Source organism: Lissotriton helveticus, chromosome 7 (genome assembly GCF_964261635.1).
Source record: "Lissotriton helveticus chromosome 7, aLisHel1.1, whole genome shotgun sequence".
NCBI classification, from domain to species: domain Eukaryota; kingdom Metazoa; phylum Chordata; class Amphibia; order Caudata; family Salamandridae; genus Lissotriton; species Lissotriton helveticus.
In genome coordinates, this window is record NC_136068.1 from 720,421,217 (window position 1) to 720,443,804 (window position 22,588).

Here is a 22,588-nt window from a genome sequence, read left to right on the forward strand (position 1 = left end):
TGTTCCTGATTATCAGTAAAACGGTATGTTTGTGCAAATGTTAATGGTCATTTCAATTGAAAATGTGTTGTCAGGAATGGCAGTGTGCTACCACACCCTCTACTCCACAACACTCTACTGCACTCTACTGTCCTCTATGCTATGCAACTCTACGCCACTCCACACACTCTATGCCACTCTACTCCACTCTATGCCACTCTACGCTACTCCACTCTACAACATTCTACTCTACTCCATGACAATCTACTCCATGTCACTCTGCTATACTCCACTCCAAACCACTCCACTATATGGCACACTACTCCAATCTATTCCACTTAAGTCTAGGCTACTCTAATCCACTCTATGCCAAACCATCCTACACCACTCCACTCTACTCCACTCTATGCCACTCCGCTCTACGCTTCTTTATTCCACTCTAGAGTACTGGACTGTAAGACACTTTACTCCAACCTTTTCGGCACTCCATTCAACAACACTTTACATCACTCTATGTCACTCCACTCTACGCCTCTGCACTCTATGTCACTCCACTCTATTACACTCAACACCACTCTACTCTATGCCACTCCACAACACTCTATGCCACTCCACTTAACTCCATTCCACTCTCCTCTCCTCTATGCCCCTAACTTGCAATGCTGAACAGTCGCCACGCTGGTGTACAACATAGCAAAAACACATTGGCAAAGCCAATACCTCTTGCATAGGCGAGACCTACTGGTTTTGCCAATGCATGTCTTTTTATTTGATGCTCACTCGCCTCCAGGCACTTTAGCCTTACTTTGACAAGGAGAATTGGTAAGTCTGCCAGCTGAAGTGACAACGAGAGCGAGCTAGAAGGAAGTTGCATTGCACCAGCGATCTTCAGGGACACTGTACTGGAGACATGTTGGCATCTTGGGCAGAGGTACTTTTCTTTTGGACGTTTGCCAAGCACGTGAGCATGTACACTTCAGTATGCTAGTATTGCCTTGTTTGTGATTTTGGTACTGGGTTGTACTGTAACTTGCTGTAAAGGTTTCTGGATATGGATCGCGTTTTTATAACAAGATTACGTTATCAGCAAGTGTATTTTGGATTTGACTTGGGTAGCTTCATAAAGTAATACCTGGAATAAGCAAGTGAACAAAGAGGTAACGTTTTGATTACTTACCAATACTTCCATTAATCTGAGTCTATTCTTCCTCGCTCTAGCCTTTAAGATGGATGGTTTGAACAGACAGGCCATTTTTTGGGAGCTAGAGGACAATATAGGATGTGACAGGAATGAGAAAGTGGAGGTAAAGAGTGCTCTCCATAGTATGTTGGTCTGCCTGTATGTGTGTGTGTATATATATAAATATATATATATTTTTTTGTTAATATATATTACCCACTGGGTAGTTGTGGTTAGGTCAGCGTTTCTGTAGGAAATGCTTTTTTGTTTTGCTAATAACTTTGACACTTTTAACAAATCTTCACAAACCTTTACAAAAAATGCTAATTTTTGTCTAGTTTGTGCATGGAAAGTTTTGGGGTGATCCGTCAAACGGGGGCTGAGAAAAAAGGGGGGGTCTCAAAATGCTAAATACCCATTGTGAGACGGAGCCGTGTTGTCACCCGTAGGAGCCTGGTATAACGAGAGAACGGGACCCGGAACACCAAGAGTTAATGTCCTGCGGCCCTCTTTCCCTTCAGGTCGAGGAACCACTACTCCCGCGGGAGAACCAATGGAGTGACGCGCTGTCAGAAGAGAGGGCGGCGTCTACAGTTGAAAGGGAGATCCCGGAAGACGCCAAGGGGCGCGTGGTTGGTAAGCAGGTCCGGAGCGAGTGGAGCACCTTTCGAGGAAGAGAAGCAGACGGAGTAAAGACAGCGCCAGGACGAGAAGCAGACGGATCAAGGACAGAGCGAGAACGAGAAGTAGACGGATCAAGGGCAGTGCGAGGATGAGAAGGAGACGGACTGGGAGCCGAGGGAAGACCCGAAGCAGACAAATCACTGAGGCGTACAGAGACAGCAGGCGCCAAAGAGGAAGAGTGGTCGGAAGATTGCTGGTCACCCCGGAGGACGCTGTGAGGCCGCCATAGCTCAGGAGAGATGCAACCCCCTGCGGTACGTGAACCGGGACGAGAGGCACTAAAGTAAGGGAAGGGAGGGGGTGGCGAGTCCAAGGGACTCAAAGGGCACTTAGAGGGGGTAAAACTCACGTGCACCTGGTTTCCCTTCATCGCATTTCGCACTTCTCCTCACACCTCCCTCACGGCCTTCTTTTCTCACTGTGGCCTGCGTCACCAGCAGTAGCTAAACGGATGTGCAAATCAAACCCCCCCCCTGTGTCTGAGATTCTCCTATTGCTCGGGGACCTAACAAGAGACACTAAAGAAACCCTCCAGATTGTGAGACCGGATTACTTTTTTTTCTCTTTTCTTTCTTTTTTGTGTTCTTCCTGCCTTTTCACAGTCAGGGTCGGGTATTAACGGAGGGGCTTAAAGGAAGGCTAATCTGAGCCTCCCTTATTCTTTCGTTGATATCCATAAACCCTGGTCCTTCCTGTCATGGTGATGACATGATTCACGCTTTATAGGAACGCTTTGCCTATTAGACCAACCGCATTAACCCCTTTTTTGTTTTTTTTGTTTACTCGGAGTGGTGCCATAATCCTGTGAAGAAGAAGACGTAGCGCAAACAACCAACCCCAAGTCAAGACAATCCGGTTTTCCCATCCAAGAACCTTTCATCGTGTTCCGCTACCATTTCTGTTGTGCTTGAATTTAATAAATGTCGCCATCATTCAACAGCCAATAGGACCTCCTTGCTTTATTTTCCACCAATCCCTCTCACACCCATGCGTTTTCCATACTCAGTTTTGAATAGCGCTCCCACAAAAACTGCTGAATGAAATTACACCAAATGTGGAAGGAAGCAAGATCTTGGAACAGAAACTGTGCTTTTTATGGTTTGGTGTAAATCTGTTCAGTAGTTTTGGAGATCTTAAGTTCCAGAAACATATTTAGGCCATTGGGTTTGAGGGACTCTAGCAGAAGTCCCATGAACCGAATAAAAAAAATAAAGCCTTCTTATTGGCTGCCACCAACATGAAGTAAAATGATACTCACAGCCATTACAGAATTTGGGCAAATAGCCCCCTGTCCTACAATGTTTAAAAAAAAACATATAAGGTGGCAGGGTAGGGATACCCTGCCCCTCTAGCCCTTGTGAGGGGGTCCCGGAAGGACCCCCTCCCACCCCCGGGCCCAAAATAATATAGGCAAATAATGCGAATTTTGCCACAATCCTTCAGGGTTGCTGCAAGCTTGCAGCAAAAAAAAACAGAAAAATAGCAGCCCAACGTTTGTTTTAGCAATATTGGGGAAGGGGGGGTGAGTGAGCCCCCCCAAGCCCATTTTGTAATGTAATGTAATGTGGATTTGTGTAGGACAAGCTTGTCACCCATGTGGGTTTCCAGACGCTGAGTGGGTGCGATAGAGATGCGTGGATGTGGCGGAAGAGTGGCAAGGAGGATCAAGTGAAGAGCCATGTTTTGAGTTTCTTGCCAAATTCCATCAGCGATTTGGCTGTCCTAATGTGCTGGGGGAGATCGTTCCAGGACTTGGCTTTCAGGTAGGAAAAATATTGGCCTCCTGTCTTGCTTCTGTGCATGGGGGGGTATAGGTGAATGCGAATGATGCAGTGCTGAGCTGTCTGATAGTCTGGCAGAAGAGAAGGTTCTGAATGTGGTGCCAGTGAAGTTCTCTGGGGTGAAGTGTGATGTGTGTGTTGTGTTGGAGGTTGAGTCTGGCTGTGGCATTTTGGATGGTTTACAGCTTGTGGATAAGGTGGGCAGAGATGCTGTAGTAGAGGGCGTTTCCGTAGTACAGTCTGATTGTGATAAGGTCCTGGGTGACGGTCTTTCTGGAGTCTTGGGGGAGCCATTTGAAGAATTTTTTTAAGCATGCGAACAATGTGAAGACAAGTGAAGGCAAAAGAGTTGATTTGATGTCTCATGGTGAGGGAGGTGTCCAAGATGATGCCCAAGTTTCTGGTGATCCTCATGGTGAGAGAGTGTGACCAACCAAGTTCTACAGGACACCAGGTGGTATTCCAAGGTGAGCTTTTGTTGCAGAAGATTAGCACTTTCCTCAAGTCGGAGTTCAGTTTCAGGCAGTTAGCTTTCATCCAGTTGGCCACGCTGGACATACATTGTTTGAAGTTACTTTTTGTGGTGCTGGTGTTCTCTGAGAGGGATAGGGTGAGTTGAGTGTCGTCAGCATATGAGATGATATTGAGTCAGTGGGTCCGAATGATGCTTGCGAGTGGAGTCATTTATAAGTTGAGGAGCATAGGGTTGAGTAAGGAGCCTTTCAGAAATCCGCAGAAGAGGTCCTTCGCTTCTGAGATGAATGGTGGGAGTTTAACACGTTGCGTTCTTTTGGTCAGGAAGGAGGATGTCTACTTGAGAGCTGCTACTTGAATTTCTGCTTCGTGGAGTATGGAGATAAGTGTGTGGTGGGAAACTGTGTCAAAGGCGGCAGATAGGTTGAGGATGGTGAGTGCTGGAATCTGGCCTTAATCTAGAATGGTGCAGGTGTCCTTTAATGCAATAATGAGAGCCGTCTCGGTGTAGTGGTTTCTGCGCAAGCCAGATTGCAAGGTGTCCAGGAGTTTGTGGCATTCGAGGTGGTGCGAGAGCTGCTGAGTGACTGCTTTCTTGATTACTTTGACTGGGAAGGGGACCAGGGAGCTGGGTCGGTAATTGCTGAGGACTTCAGGGTTTGAGGAAGGTTTTTTGAGGAGTGGGGTGACTTCTGCATGCTTTCAGGCATTCAGTAAGTTGGCATCAGAGATCGAGATGTTGATGATGGTTTTGAGTGTTGTGCTGATCGTGGTTCTACCGAGGTTGAAAAGCGGGCTGTGGAGGCTCCTGAGTGGATTAATGCTATTATATCCATTATGTCCTTGTTAATTAGTGGTATTCACTTTGTGAGTGTGGTGTTCCTGGCGGTGGAGGTCCACGATGAGAGTGTGTGAGTGGAGAGTGGATGAGGGTCGAAATTCCTGTAGGTTGTAGATTTTTTATCTTGGAAGAGATATGCGAGTTGGTTGCACAGGTCTTGAGTTTGTGCCCCAGGGACCTCTTCTCCTGGGGCCAGCTTATACAAAAAGAGGAGGGGGCACACTCCCCCTTCCTGAACCATTAGCAGCTCTGGGGATCCCATCTCCCGGAGCCAAACTGTTTATTTTTAGTAGAGGGGGTGGAAGCTCCCTACTTGAGCCTGTGGCAGCCCTGAGTACCCCATCCCGGACTTAGTCTCCTGTCCTGAGGTCTAGGGAAAAAAATATTTGCAGGAAGGCAAGGGCACTGTGGGAGAGTCCTAGAGGGTCTTCCCGGGACAAAAATAAATAAATATGTATATATATATTTGTTTTTTAAAGCAGCAATCCTGCGGGAGTCTCTAAGGTAACTGTAACGAGTGCGCGCTCTTGGCATGCACTGCAAATTTCCCCACACATTATGTCACTCATGACATGTTCTATGATATCATTGATAACATCAATGTAACATGTAAAATAACATCATTGATGACAAGAGTGTGCATGGCAGGTGTGTGAGTTATAGTTACCTTAGGGTGCAAGTTATAGTTACTAGAGATAACTTGTGCATTTCAGTGTTTTTCCAAGTTTAAAACTTTACCTTTACTTGGTGGTCATAGCAGGCATCTGCTGGAAGAATCTGTCCTCTGACTGTGATTGCTGGCTTTTGGTGAACATACCTGGCATATGACTGGCATCTCTAACACTTGTGTACATCTCTGACATCAGATGACTAAGTCGGGAATTGGGTTGTCTATCCCTGGCATTTGGTGGTGATACCTGACGTGGTGAGCATTCCTCAAACTGATTGGCCATCCTTGAATTCTGATGGGCATCTCTTGCACCTCATTGGCTTCTCATACCTAAGGCGGGTATCTCTGGGAAATAGTGGCATCCATGGCATTGAGTTGTTACTCTGCCAGTGATTGGCTATTTGTGAGAGGACTATCCCTGGCCCCAGGTGGAAATAGCTGCCTTCTCGTTGGTATTTATTTCCTCTTATGTCAATACGTGGTTTCTGGTGGACGTCCTTGGTGCCCTAACATATTTGGGGCATGACTATTGTCTGAAAATAAGAAGCTGATATTTGGTGGTCAAACAAGTGTACTTTCAGAAAAGTGGAAGGTGGTATCCAGTGTGGTTTTGTGGTAGATGTTTGTCATCCCTGGTATCTGTGAGAACCCCATGATATCTGTGGTGGACAAAACTTATTTTAACAGCATAGGATAATCATGGGTGACATCTAATGGCCAACTCTTGCATGTGATGCCATTCTGTGGCTTATTTTTCCTTAAGGTGACTAACCCATCTATCCCTTGTGCTTCTGGCACATGGAGGTCATACCTAGCATATCCATAGCACTTGTGGCATACGATGTGACACAGGGGTTCTTTTGAGGCAGTGCATAGGTACATGGCACTGACCCGAGCTATAGGAAAATACTCCAGCCAAATGATGGCGGTATATTTTGGGTAGGAATCGTAGTTGGGAATATGAAACAGTATCACTCTATATTTAAAGAGCACTACAAATTGTTGTTTGGTAATTAAACTACCGCATTTCCTAAAAAAGAAAAGTCGGCATTTGAGGGCATAAGTCTGTATTTTCAGAAAATGTAAAGCTTTTATAAATGAAATGCTGATACTTGAAGAGGAATTTCATTTATTTTCAGAAAATAGTTAACAGGTTTTTGAGGAATAATTGGTTCATAATGGAAAAATTAGAAAATGGGATACTCGGCTAAAGACGAGGGTGCTTTCAAAAAAGTTAGGTGATATTAAAGAAAAGTACACATCTACAAAAAATGGGACATGTGGTTTTGAGTCTAAATGGGTGGATTTTCAGAAACTGACAATCTGATGTTTGGAGACAAACTAATAGTTTTTTTAATTGGTTTTTTTTTATTAAAAAAACCAATGGGTGGCGGTCGGATGGCGTCCAACCACCATCATTGCAGATTTGGTATCAGCCGACATGTAGTCGGCGGTCCTACCCACCAGATTAGGAGGCAGTAGGAAACATTTATTTTTCAATTGTAGCTTGTGCTGTGGAGTGGAAAGGGGCAGCAGCACAAGCCCCGGTTGAAAAGGGATGTTTTTAAACATCCATGCACCGTGTGCCAGGTACCATTCGGTGCCTAGCACATGATGCATGGATGTTTGGGGGGGCACCACATGTGCCCCCTAGTCCACTTAGCAGATGCCGAAGGGAGACTGGGCCCTGCTAGGGGCTCCCAAAGTCCCTTTCTGACTGCCTGCTCATAGCTGGGTGTATCCAGGATGGCTTCTCTCTCTAGACTTTTTACAAGAACAGAAAAAGGGTCTAACATGTTTTGGTTACCTAATGTTGAATAAATCATAAAGGCATCTGTTTAAGGGTTTTTCACAATATAATTGTCTTAAATATACACCTATGGATATGTGCACATGCTTTAGATTATAAGCTAGGTACCTGGTTTTATGATATTTATTTAAGCATTTCTGTATTTATCCATATTTATTTTTGGGCCATCCTATGAGCATTTATTCATATTAAGCTTGTGTTTTGTCTTATCTCGTATAATTGCACATCTAGCTGATAAATGTGCATGCATACCTTGATGCCTGTTTAGTTTTACCACTTTAAATAGCTAAATATAATTTTTTAAAACACACCACACCATTTTTTTGGCAGTATAGCACAGATGTTGATATATGCAATTATTTAAGGAAATCTCAAACGTTTTTAGGTCTTTCATGCGTGAGCATGCAGTGCAAGCATCTTGTATTCTATAATAGGCTTGGAATCAGACCATTACTTACCAGTTGCTTTCAGCGCTCTCACTCTTCTTTGCTGCCTTCTAATTGGGCAGCACTTGCCATGTATCACTTCCTTTTCTTTTGGTGGTGAATGGACTTAGCACAGATTAAATAAATGTAATTAGTGTCCCTCTGGTGGTCATCTGCTTTTCGCACTGTGATTCAGCTACTTTATCTTTTTTTAATAAAAACTCTATGACACGGTCAACGCTGGCTGTCATAGTGCTTTTTCTTTTATACCTTCCACCACCTTCCCCCCTTCCTGGTTCTTCTCCCATCCAGCCCCTGTTTCTTTTCGGTAACAACCTTCCTCCCTCCTGTCCGTGTTTCTTTCCTCTCTTGCAAAAGTACAAAACACTCTATGAAGTGGCGGAGACAAAACACCAGCGCACATCACATCTAGTATCTTTTATCCTCTGTGCAGTCAGCTCTTTTCTTCCATTAGTATTCTTGTCGGAACACTCTTTATCATTCCAAGACAACCAAGTTGTGTAGACAATTCAGATTTTATTTCTCTTAAAAGACAATGCTCCATAGCCAACGCACGTTTTGCACTATGCCGGCTTCCTCGAGGCTTATTTACAACGTATTCTGCACTACCCTTCTAAAATCATAGGTTTACCAGTATGCGTAGTTCTTAGTATAAGATTCACCATGAATATAATCCAACTTTTTCAAGCATGTGAGATATGTGTAATCTGGTCCTCCGTATTATCAATAATCATGGAGCCATGATAAGTTCCATCATAGTAGTCCAAAACTCCATCAACTCGCCATGTACGATTTCCAGCAGCACTTGAGGAAGCCCACATAGGGCGAAACGCGCGTCAGCTGTGGAGCATTGTCTTTTAAGAGAAATAAAATCTGAATTGTCTACACAACGTGGCTTTCTTGGAATGATAAAGAGTGTTCCGACAAGAATACTAATGGCAGAAAAGTGCTGACTGCACAGAGGATAAAAGATATTACATGTGATGTGCGCTGGTATTTTGTCTCTGATGTTGTGACATTCTGCTTCACTTGTTGGCGGGAAGTCTTTTGATGCAAGGTGGATGTGCATCAAACGCCAAAGCTGCACTCAATATCTGATGTTTTGAACTTAGTATTCGGATGAAGTCTTTACAGTAAGGGGACACCATTTGATGTGCAGGTCATTTATAGCAAATCCACTTTTTCTTGTTTTCTGTACTCTATGAAGTGGCCATTGCTCTACCCTACTTAACGCTTTTTTTAACTGTCCCCTTACCCATCTGTGCGTCCTATCACCCACCCCACCTGATTGCCAAAGTCAATAGGTCACCAACAGGAAAAGCCCATTGGCTTTGCCAAAGCTTGTTTAACTTTCCATGCTATCTATCTGGGGCTTGAATACAATCCTGCCATCCACTTATCCCCAAACTCTTCTGTGAGGTACTCGTATTGTCCCAATAAAATATGTGTTAGACTGAGACAAACTTACTCAAAAGCATTAGCATGGGGAGAAAAACATTAATGGAGATGTTACTCAAATTTTAGATTCTCTGTGGAGTCGTCTATAAGACAATCATCAATAGGTGGAATGCCTGTGGGTGGGACTGAAATACTCGGTTATGAGATGTGACAAGATGTGATAGCCAGTACTATTTAACTAACAAACATGAATACCTATATTACTCATTTCTATATGACACATTAACAATATAACTCACATGTATGGTAAAATCAACTATCAATGTTCTAAAACGTTATACTCTGAACACAGTCAGGCAGTGGCGGCCCTGACCTGCATATTGTCCACACACAACACCATAGATTTTAGGCAGACAGAGGGGCCACATTCAGCAGGACCTGAATGGGAGTAGCAGGCAGGGCGGGGAGCTACTAGGGTTGTTTTTCTTCAGTGATTGCAGCTCTTGTTCTACTTGATTCCCCAGCATCCATGCTGTTAACCCAATAGTTCCACTGACTTCAGTTTCATCTTCATCCATGTGGGCTATCCGTTAGGTGGCGTCTGGCGAAGGAGGAGGAACGGCGGGGGCATTTAAAGCTCCTCCAGGCACCACAGAGCAGGGCGGAGTGAAGAGCTGGAGCGGAGTATGGAGTGTTGAGTCTCTTGGGAGTTCTAATGTCTCACGTCACACCATGCCGGGAGAGGCAAGTGAGCTTGGCCTTGCTTCTTTCACATAGGGGAGTGGGAGGTATTTTCAGCATCAATTGAGGGACTTAGACGTGTCGGGGGAAGTAGGCAATGTTCCAGGACAGAGCTGCCTACTCCCCTTGAGGCTTTCACAAACCAGACACTTTTAAAAAAAATGTAAAGCAGCACTGGTTCCGTTGAGGAATACTGGCTGTTTAAAAAAATGCTGTTTTTGAATGCCACCATCCCTGGGATTTTAGACAATCTCTGGGGGCGAGAAATAGCGGAGCGGCCTGCTGTAGGCAATCTAAAGAGGTCAGGGAAATTGGCAGTGTTTTAAAGTGTAATGAAAACAAGGGGTTCGTAACAAGCTAATAGGCTGCCGCAGCTCCGGGAAACCTTCCCTTAAACTACCAGGAAATAACACTTAGATGAGGCCAATGCGTCTTCCAGCTGTGCTGAAACGCTGAGGGAGGGAAAGTGAAAGCCTACCATGCGCGCGCTGTGTTGAAATGCCGCATGCACATTTCCTGTCCATACGGGTGGCGTGCACATCTCCTGTACCCCTTCGCTCACCAAACCGATCGCCAAGGCGTGCAGCGCATGCACTGCGTCGCTAGGCGAGACCTAAAAACGGAAATCTGGAAACCTTAATTATGAGGCAATCAAAAAGCTCCATGAGTTAATCCATTTCTCGTAAAAATCTTTGTGCACCCTGAAGTATTTTGATAACATTTCTAGATGTAGTTAATAATAACACGTGTTAACTACAGTGCTGAGAAACTGCCACTACCTGTCCCTTCCCGATGATTTTGGTAACAAACGCAAAATGCAGCTCTCCTATTGTAATTTTTCACGGGCTCTGCCCCAACCATCGGTGGCTTCACACTGTGCTTGAGAGGCTGTGATTTATGGTGCGAGATGGTCACCTCATTCAATTCACGCTGTGGTTCACACCCTGCAGTATGAACTGCTTGGTCTTTCTCTGCCAATCAGAGGCTTGTCTTACAGCAATCACAAATAAATATCAAATCAATCGTGACAAGAGAGTGACATTTTATGTTCCTGACAACTGGCTGAAAAGGAATGTTTAGGCTCAGCGATGCTTATCTTTGGACCTGGCCCTGTCCCTTTCAAAGTGAGTAGAATCTGTTGGGACATTGGTGATAGGTAGTAAGGGGGTATTTAAAGTGATAATAAATAGGATCAGAGTATGGAATAACACCGACTGGATAAGAATTTGCTATTCAAATTCAGACTTTACCATTTTTGGCGGGACCTCGCCAGTTCATATGTGTACGCATCAGTGTGTCTTTCTGTGGGTTTCGAATTATTCTATACAAATCAAACACTGTCAATCAACTGCTGAGTCAGATTCAGATATCTCGGAGAACTCACAAATTTCCCTCTTACTCCAGTTTGCACTTCCTACAGCCGTGGGTACTGCATTCTCCACATATATTGATGAGATTTTGTAATATGTATGCGACACTTCTCTAAATGTGTCACTGATGATATGCAAATAAATTTCTTTTGGGATATCTCTTGTCTGTCCATTAGCCTGATTCGTTTTATTGATTTCCCACTTATGTCGGCCAAACACTGCAGGAATTCTCTCTTCAGTAGCAGGATTTACTTCTTCGACATTTGAGCCTGGTGGATTGTTGGACCTCCCATACACTTTACTTGGAAGAGCACATTATTCTCATGAAAATGGCGGTTCTCGACTTTACTAACATCCCAATTCTACTGCTGTGTGCTTTCTTTACTGTCCTACAGTCATTGATGATGGTGTGGTGCAGTTGGACAAACAACCCTGCCCGGGTTGGAAAATCCTGACTGTACCTTATTGCAGAAGGGATTTCTCTCTCCCTGATTTCGACCCTATTTTTAGTTAACCAGGATATTTTAGCACATGTGTGCTCCATCCACACTCACACCTTCCTCATCTCATAATAGAGGGTGATTTTGTATTGCCAGACACTCTCGCCTCTGTGCTGGTTGAAGCAATTACCCAAGCTTTAAGTAGGTTGCTTGAACTGCATGGACTTGGCATCATCTGTCCTCATACACGGCCACTAAAACAGTTAGTTACACAGAGCTTCATCGGGGTAATAACCCTCTGCTTTCACTCACTTTGGAACTTAAGGCACATATCATGTGGAAGGGACATTTTTCCAGATAGCCATTTTTAGACCACTCTCAAGTTCAGAGTGAAAGAGGGTGTCACACAGCTGGATATATTTTCCTATTTCAGGTTGGACTGTGAAAACAGTCTTACTGGCGTGTCTTCCAGAATCACGGTCCCCACAGGTTTTTTCCTAGGTGATCCTTCGTTTCCTGACACTTAGTCTCTGGCATTCACAACGGCACTCTCCTAGCCCGACACCTGAGACCCCATCGGGTGAGGGGACAGTGAGGTAGAGATCAAGAATCACCGCTGACATGAGCAATGGACATATTGCTGTGAGTAGACAAAGGCTATCTCTCTGAACAGCAGACAAACGTGATTACAGTGTAAATTTGAGCAAAGAACATACTATGCAGAAATGGGTCATAAGGCCTTCAGACTGGAGGGTGATGCTAGCAGTAGGAGAACAGAGGCAGACTTCCTGTATCTGGCTTAGTCATGCCAGGTGACTTCTTACTGACAGGAAGTATGTGCTGATATAAGTGTAATGATATGTTACACCCTCCAACCAACCCCACTTACTGTGCGCCTGGATTATGTTTTTGATCTCAAGCTCATTCCATGCATACACAAATCTGCTGCTGCTGTGGGTCTAGAGACCGATGATATGGGCAGATGCCCTGCCCTAATGACCGCAGCTTGGATGAGGGACACTGTTTCCTGTAATGGCATGGTGGCAACTTATGCCACACTGCTAACTCCTATTGTTACCTCAGGGATATATGGGGTCCACGTGTGCAGCAGAGTGAGTAAGCCTCACCCAAGCTCCATTACATACAGAAAGACTATTGCTTAGACCATGACAATTAGAATGGCTAGTGATTGTTGCATGACCACTGAGATTGTGGGGAGTAAGGCCTCTGGGAAATGTGCACCTCTTATGTACTGCCAAAGGTTCTTTGACACATAGTCCTCTGCCTTTCTTCATTTTTATTTTCTAGAGGGTGACTGTTCAGATATGTTTTGTACTGTCTTCACCTGCTGAAGCTATATTCTGTGTTTTTGCTATGGGTGTTCTTATTATACTTTACAAAAGTAAATGAGATTGAGAGAAGTGTGACAGTTCAAAAGCATGTCAGGAGTTCGGTTGACCCATCTATGTATTGAGCCTAGTACGTATCAAGAGGTCTTAACAGAAACAAAGTAGTTTTTTGTCCCAGTGTCATGAATCCCATTAGCAAGGCGCAGAAAAACCAAAAAGTTCAAATAATAACTACCACCAACTGATTCCTCTCAACGTTTCTCTTTACACATATTATCTCTCCTATATGTCGACAATTTACTCATTCTAGATTATAAACCCACTCAGATTCCGAAGGCAAGTGAATGTGCATGATTAGTACTGCTATAGTAATAGATTGCAAATTGATACAAAGAAAATCAAAATTAAGATATTTGGGACCATCTTTAAGGTGGCTAAATGGAAAAAACTAGAAAAATGTGATTATTAAACAAAATATCTGGGGATGATATGTTCCAATAATTTGTCCCGGAAACTATATTGGGAACATATAATTTCCTGTACCTCATCTGGGATTCACCAAATAATATGTTGGTTTTTCTAATATTCATTGTTGGAATAATTGGCAAAATAATTCCAATAACCTTGCATAGAAATGAAGCTGTGTTAAGTGATGTAAAGTGAAATTTTGAGTTAATAGAAGACAAATATCTGAAATTTAGTCTGACGCCTTCTAAAAACTCTATGATTGAACTAGGACTTTTTTCCCTGAAACTATTAACTACTAGTTGCTGGTGTTAGAGTTGAAATTTGAGAGGTATAACTTACATACAAGTTCCAATGCTAGTTGCCAAGACTTAAAAGATAATATATAAACTCAAGATTAATAATACTTTGAGAAAACTGGAAGAATGTGTGCCAGCCTTTAACCGCATGCGTGCGGCCGTTTTTCCCGCAGTATGCGGCATTTTTCGATTTACCGCGTTACATGACGAGCTCAGCTCGTCATCAGCACATGGTAGGTAACGCTGATGACGAGCTGAGCTTGTCATCAGCACGGAAGGGGTTAAATCACTCATGCTGTGGTAAAGTCTGAAGAAAGTTACTTGAAGGGCTATTTTCAAAACAATGAGTACTTTGTTTGCACTTTAATAGATCTTTACTTCTTTGATAGGAACAATTAGTAAAAATTAATATTCCACCCCTTGGGCAGAAACATTCTTATTATTACCCACAGAGCCTGTCAAAAATCCTCTTAATTAAATTAGTTAAATGAAGTGCTAAAGTGAAGAATTGGTATTGATCCTGATTGGAGGACACCAGGCTAAATTTGGATAACATGCATGCAATCCGAATGTAAGACATAATATAGATCACCAGCTCTTAAATGTCCTATATTGATTACCCCTGGAAAATTATTTTAGATCCAATATTCATCTGCCATTTAATTTTAGTAAGACAGAGTGCTCTTTTCCTAAAGATAGAGTTATGTTGTGTAATAATGGATGAGGGCCGTTTATTTAAAATATATATATGTATATTTTTCAGATTTTTATAAATTATGTATTTTTATAAATTGTTAAGATCTCTCTGTAATTTGTCTGATTATGTTTATGTAAGCCTGTTGTCATATGCTATGATTTAAGTGTTTAATAAAATGATTCATTATATTCATAGATTTTAAAAAACAAGCATTTACTTCTATTTAGCTCTTTATGTGTCTCAAGATAATTCAAATAACACAATTTTATGTAAACTACTTCTGACAGACAGGGCCGGACTGGCTACCGGGTGTTTTGGCATGCTGCTGAGCTGGGGGCTGATTTCACTGCGGTGGGAGCTGATTTCATTGATGGGGACCTGCATGTGCTTCGAAAAAAACAAAGCAAAACAATTGCAGGTCACCATCAACGAAATCAGTCCCCAGCTCGGCAGCATGCCAAAACGCCCGGTAGCCAGTCCGGCCCTGCTGACATAGGTAATAACCATGAATTGAGTAGTTAATTTTCAAAAAACGACTATAAACGAGTACTGTGAACACATACCTTTTAAATTCTTGGTATGCCCCCGCCCCATCCAAATCCCCTCAAGGGAGCCAATGTACTGTGAGGCAGGACTGCTGCGATGTGTCTTTGGGCATGATTTCAATCCAAATGGTAACCAAAAACTTCCTTTATGTGGAGGACATGTTAAACCCAGAGACGTTATGGTAAAAGGTATCACTCCATCTGACTCTACCACAGATTTGTCATTCCTCGCCTAATCAGAGGGTTCATTTGTTACCACCAAATTGTACATGAGGCACCTAGTTTAAATATTTACTGATCCTCTGTATGGAAGGCTCTACCAGAACCTGCAGATGTTCTTCCTTGAGAGTTGCCAGAAACCTGGGCAATGGATTCTCCTCGTAAAGTAAAATTGTCCGCCCCAGTGCCCAAAATAAGCACCAGTAGGTCAAGTGGAGCTCCAAAATAACTAAATACAGTTTTGTGCAATTTAAATCTGAATTAAAGATGCATTCTGCTGTGGGTGATGCCCACAGCCTTAATGTTTAGTACCTTGATTCTATTTTAAACACCATTCTTCTTTTTTATTACAAAGCATTCCGACATTTTAGATTTTGGCAAAATTATCATATACACCCGAAATCTGAAGATTGTTCGCACCCCGACAGAAAAGAAAGACAGGCAGATTTCAAAAAATCAAGAAGAAGCAAAAGACGGAGAGCTTCTGTATGGAGCTGAAAGCAATGGAGATGGGGTTGAAGGTCACAGGCCACTGGAGGATGCTCATGGTCAATATGAGCAAAGCCGATACATGACAGTAAGTGAATAATCCCCCCTCCTGTGCCCAACTGCTTTCTATCTATGGTTTTAAGTGTCAATAAAGAATAGAGCACAGTACTAACAAGCAATGATGAGTCCACCAACATCCCATTAAGTGTAATGTATGAGTACACAGAGTTTTAATCCTAGAAGGTGTACCTTTGCAGATTATTCCCATTAATTAGTGCCTTCACTATTGCATGGATCAAGAGAAACACATACAACATTTTGTTTATAAATCCAGGGTCATCCTTATTCATTCTATCTATCTATCTATCTATCTATCTATCTATCTATCTATCTATCTATCTATCTATCTATCTATCTATCTATCTATCTATCTATCTATCTATCTATCTATCTGTCTGTCTGTCTGTCTGTCTGTCTGTCTGTCTGTCTGTCTATCTATCTATCTAAATATTGTATTGCAGCAATTTATGTACCACTTCATACCACTGATGAGGGCACACACTGCTCCGACTGTAACTGGATTTTCTGAGCACCCTTATGGAGTGTGCTGATGGCAAGTGGTTGGATGTATAACATAACATGTGGCAAATGTTGGGTGTGGTGCATAAGGTTCACAGACATGCTTCTACCATGGATCAGCATATGTTGCATTAGCATGAAGTGTGACATTAGACATATTCATGCATTCCTACTTACCAATTGTACAGAGATCATCATCTGTATCTTATCATTATACAGGAGGGAAGATCCATGTTTTAATGCTCTCCAGTACTCAAAGTATTTGTCCACTTTTATTCGCCCAGGCATACAGTTCCAAGGTTTTGCTGTCTGATTGAAGAAAGAGCTTGCATCAGTTAGAGGCTTTCAGAAGTGCAGCACAGTCAATAGGAGTGCAAAGGTTATGTTTGCCAATAGGTGAGACATTTTGATTGACGGAATTGTAGTGGAGTCCAGTGGCTTGCTCGATGAGCAATGCACATTGTTTTAAAGGTGATCCATCAAGCTACTGCCCGTCAGTGTAGGGATATGTTGCCCAGGTAGATGTGGATCCACATAGATAGAGAAAGTAACAGTGTGGCCGCTGCATTCTAGATTCTCTTTAATTTCCGTAGTATTAATACAGGCTCTTCAATCTGTGGTCCATCAGCAAAGTTAAGAAAGGAGAATACTGAGGTAATGTACGCTTGATTTTTTGTGGGGAGGCTGCGGTATAAGAAAATGTATCAGACATCTCATAATGTGGAAGCTGTGTTTACCCACTAGATTTGATTGAGGTCTATGTGATAAATTGGAGTCCATAATTAACACCCGGTACCGCAATTTAGTGTCTGTGATACCGGGGCTCCCAGTTACTGAGGTCAAATGGTTGAAGGGTTATAGGCTGTCCATTTACCACATGCTAGTGTTTCGAATTTACTGAAGGTGGTTGGCTAATGCTTTGTGGTCAATTTCTTGTATGCACTGTTCAACGGTGCAGGAGTCAAGGTCCACAGAATTTTAGAGCTTTAGGGTTATTTGCCTGTCACTGGCATAGTGCTGGAACCTGAGGTTTAATGAGGTTATAACACTAGATAGTGCACCGATGTAGACATTGAACACGAGTTGGGCATTGGTTGAGATTTGTAGTGCATCATATGTGTAGTTGAAATGTTCAGAGGAGAAGGGATAAGGTGGGATGATGAGTGATCATATGTATAGAATCAGTACCTAAATATGTTGTCTGCTGTAGTACATCCCCTGCGACGTCCTACATATCTAAGTAGCCATTAATTAATTTCCTTGAGCCACTATTGTGTTACTAAAGCCACAGCTGTGTCACTGTCACACCATTCATTCACTCACTCTTCCTTGTTCCAAACACTTTTATCTACTGTGGCCCGTGACATCACACTCAACTATCCGTTTGCATTTCTTACTAAATAATACATGTTTAAACAGCCACATACTAAGCCTTCAAGATCGCCTTCAAGATCGAGTCTCCCAGCACATCCTTCCTGGCAATATGGGTCCGAATCCCTTGTATTCAGGGGTGGTGCTCAGTAGCAGCCTTTTCACACCACCATACATGGTCACAGGATGGCAACAGAGGTCTTTTTGGTAGTGGAGAGGGAGCAATCAAGTCATTTTACTTAGGACTTCCAAAATCCATGCAGCACAGCTGCCTGAACTAATACTCCCTATCCTTCAACTAAACCAGATACCATTGTATGCCTTTTCTTCTTTGTTAATGGGTACACAATGTCCTTTTTGGAGCTAATCTCCACTAGAACCTCTATGGGAATTAGACTAACGATATGACATGTATAACGACCTTTTGTCACCCATCCCCCAACAAAGGGTTGGTGTTTGCATCTAGTAGGGCAATTTAATAAACCCTCTTGGTGGTGCGTGCACCTTAAATTTCCTCTTCATAGAACCATTGCGTCTTAAAAATCTGATTATCTTGCACACACATTTGCACTTAAGATCACTGCCATCCATGTTTCTTTCTGACTCTCTTACAACTCTAAGGCGTCTACTTTTCAAGTCGGCTGGCAATCACTACCATACACCCAGATACCAAGTTCCTAGCAATACCTCCAATTGTCTTTCCTAAGCTATCATGCTCTAGTGTAGGCCAACATCCCAGTTGTTACATGCACACTTTAACACCACCCAAATCAGTTATTTAGCACATTGATGCTGTTCCTCACAGCCATGGGCTCACAATTTAGTTACAGGAATGGTGTCTTCCAATTGTCAAAACCTAGGTCTACTTTCTAAATCTTTTTCTTCAAGACAAGGGGGGCCTGAGTGGGAAAAATACAAAACATCTCATTCAGAAGTAATTCACTTTTTCTTATTTCCATGGAATCAATCTCGTTAGCTTCCACACATAAGGAACGATAAGGGCAGCTCCATTGCATGCTCTACAAACACATACTCTCACTCGTGCCTCACATCCACTCTTGTGGCACACCTTCTCCCACGAATCCAACAGAGGTCACCATGTGTACCGCTTACCACACTTCCTTACACTTTGGTAAATTACACTGTCTTTGGTACCATAGGTGTCAGGATCCTTCACACAGCAACTGCTTTATTTTCTATAGTTTACCCTCTGTGCCCTTCATCAAGACCCTCGCCAGCAAATAGGAGGCTGTTGCTGGTATGAGGTTGGGCAATGCTGGTGGTCAAAGTGTCCTAATGCATCTTCCGGCACCCGTGGCATCTTGGTGAATTTATGCGCATACTTCTCATTCCATTGGCCTACTGCCTGAAACATTGCACCTGGCCTTCTTCCTGTTCAAGTAGCATCCGGGTGAAACCAGTTTAATCTAGCTAAAACTAACCCTGGGCAAAGCACTACGCTACGCTCGCGTAGTTTGTGAAGTTTGCGCTACTTCGCATGACGCGAACTGCACGTAGCACAGTGCAAACACCCATAGCGTAGTGCAGCTGTCATTTTTTGCTTGCTCGCGGTCCTCAACATCAAGTTGGCGACCGCGAGCCAGCAAAATGACATCCCGGCGAGACTTTTTCCTCGTTCGCGATCAGCAACATAAAGTTGCCGATCGCGACCGTGGAAAATAAACCTCTCGGCGAGATTCTCAACGTGGGGAGGTCTGGTTTCTCATTGCTAGTGGTCGCGTATGCTCGCGACTGCTCGCGATGAGAAACTACCAGTCCGCGTTGAGAAAGCTGCAGATCGAGTAAAAATCTACTCGAGCGGCAGAAAACTACAGCTCGCACTGTGCAAGATGCCGTTTTCAATGATTGCACAGTGCCGGATGCTTGTCCGCACTGTGCAATCATTGAAAACGGCATCTTGTACAGTGCAAACAGGGTACTACACAGTTCGCGTAGTGCGAAGCGCACTTTGCGTAGCTTCGCGTAGTGCTACTTCGCAAACTACGCCTAGACCTAGCTAAAACCAACTCTAAGAAGCAAATAACCCAGGCACAACCCAGCCAGTTTTCAAACTCTACTAAAGCCACACTGAAAATTAAACACTTCCACTACAACAAGTATTCTAAAATATAGCTAATGGGAGAGCTCCCTGGGCTTAATGCTTGCAGCTGGCAAATGTGGTGATTTGAAGGTCACAAGTTTGAAACCCGGGAGCACAAACTCAGCTTAACACCCTCAGAGACTAATGTTTTTTAGAAACGATTAATTGGCAGCATTAAGACATGGTACTTACAACAGCTAGAAATGACAGTAGTTTGGAATTAAGTGCTAAATAGAAATGAGCTATCATAATCAATGTATAACCAAAAGCATGCTTGTGCAATAAATATTGAACAAACGTGGCTACGTATTTTTTATGTCAACATTATGTTTGAAACTTTTCGGATGTATGCAATCTTCACAGATGGTGTGCCTCTGTGGCGATGCAGGGAAGTGCTTAATTTGAGCCGGTGGTTTCCGGTGCTCAGCACCAGCACTTATTTGTCAACACCGGCGCTTGTGACAGTCTGCCATAAGATGGTGCTGTCTGGCTAATTAAGAAATGGACACAACATCAGTTAATTCAATATACATTATAAATGACTATTACCTGCCACCCAAGCCATTCTTATAGCTTTGGGGGTCTGAAATAGTCCAGATGGTCACACTTGTAGGAGTGTGATGGTTAGTAGTTATGTTGTGACTATCATTGTTAACATGGCAGGGGCACTGTGTGGCGCAAACTGCAGTGGCCTCCTGACGAGAGCCCTGGCACTTATTTTTTTTTACAAATTAAACATTGTGCAGGGCCCTAGGAAATTTGCATTACAGTGGCGCATCCAAATATTGGGTGGATCAGGGACGGAGTAAAGCTCAAAGTCTTTGAGGCAATGTGTCCCCAGAGAGAAGTTTCAAAACAGCATTCCAAAACAGTCCATAAGAAAGGACTGAATCCGAAAAGGAAAATTTAGATTATTTAGTAAAAACCATAAAGATGTATTACAAAATGCAGAAACTAGTATTTTCAAATAAAGCAATAAACTCATTGAATTACACAGATATAATTTGCCATGAAGGCTATCAAACACAGAATAATACAAGAATGGGTAAAAATGAGATAAGTGCTACATCTCAAATGTGCAGAAAAATCAGTAAGAAATCGGAAAGCATCCTTAGAGGTTCATGAAAGGTCTCTGTCTCGCCCACAAACTGAAGAATTTAAGTGCAGTTTTCTTGTATGGAAATTACTCACTAAAAACAGCAAAATCAGCATGGTATGTTAATTGCTCCAACAAATCACATTTTCACAATTTAAATGTCACATATCCTATCATCTTAGCAGTAACCCACAATATGAATATTGATTTGCCCCTTCTGACCTAATTTCATCTGAGGTGTTAGAATAAACTGGTTACATAAACACAGTGAATCATTGTGAAAGAACGCACAACAGCATGCAAGAGGAAAAACCTTGGATAATGTTACAAAAGGATTTACTTCCAGCGGCAGTCGGTGCAGGTACGCGCTGTGAGGAGGAGCGGTGCGGAAGGGGGGGGGGGGGGGGGGGGTAAGTCAACCGATGACAGAACAGGGAAACTTAAATACATAAATAAATCCTATTCAGTCGTCCATCGACATTCCCCCCTGCCCCGCCTCGCTGCGCTTACCTGCACCGATCGCCGCTGTTTTCTTCTAGCAGGCTCTTCAAGGACAGTACCATTCAGAAACAATCAGTCTACATCTTATGGCACATAGTGTCATGCGAGAAATATAAACATAGACTGAACATCATAGTATGGCATCCATTTTGAACAACTGAGGCTACATAGCATATGCCAACAAAACACACTATAACACATTGTAATGATTTTGTTTCAATTGCATTAACTCCATGTCAGTGTACACCTGAATTGAGGTGAAAACTACTAATATTAATGCTCATTTAAGTTTAAATGTCCAAAGCTCCCTCAGTTCTCAAACAAATAATGTTAATCTGCCACTCCTGAAGCGCTAAATTCAGATTGTAACGCTTTGGCGAACGTTGAATGAAGAATGCATCTGTAATAAAATCTACAAAGGATCACCAACATTTTTTTCTCTTTTGGTTGTTTCAGGAACATGAATCGAGCCAGAGGTGTGTCCACTGCCTGGGATCGGGCTGTGCTCCCTGCTCTTTGTGTCACGGCAGCAAGTTTTCCATGTTGGCCAACAGATTTAAGGAGTCATACCGGGCCTTGAGATGTCCAGCCTGCAACGAAAATGGCCTGCAGCCCTGCCAGACATGTACTGTGTAATAGTGGACTTGATTCCTAAATGTCACGTTCAACAACCTTTTCATCTGCCATTACATTATTTTGGTTACATGGTCTTCAGCTTTGGTTGGTCTTTGTAATACTGCAGAAAAAAATAAAAAGTAGGGAATTAAATGTGTAGAGTAGTTAGCATTGGTTCATTGCATCTATTCCATTGTTGCTATCGCCACGCTTGTCCTTAGTGGAAGAGGTATGGTGCACCATTGGTCCTAAAAGGAAGGTTTAATAGGGATTCAAGCAACAAATCACTCATAAAGCACAAAAATCTAAAACATCTCATGGGTTGCTACAAGGGACACTTAGAATACCAGTTCGATAGAACTGCTCCTTTTAGAAATGGGAAAAACTAATTTTAATAATGGCAGAAATGAGCTAAAAACAATGCAACGAAATGGAACCACTGAGTTAG

The 22,588-nt window shown here is 42.9% G+C and overlaps 1 protein-coding gene across 1 annotated transcript in view; it reads left to right on the forward strand.

Annotated features, from left to right (window-relative positions):
• The window catches only part of GRXCR2 (glutaredoxin and cysteine rich domain containing 2), a 63,237-nt gene extending 40,900 nt beyond the window's left edge, over positions 1 to 22,337 (forward strand). The window contains exons 2-3 of the mRNA XM_078650659.1: positions 15,744 to 15,965; positions 21,982 to 22,337. Coding sequence (XP_078506785.1) covers positions 15,744 to 15,965; positions 21,982 to 22,161 — 402 coding nt within the window. The 3' untranslated portion in view covers positions 22,162 to 22,337. The remainder of the gene's footprint in view (positions 1 to 15,743; positions 15,966 to 21,981) is intronic.
• Positions 22,338 to 22,588: the final 251 nt, after the last annotated feature.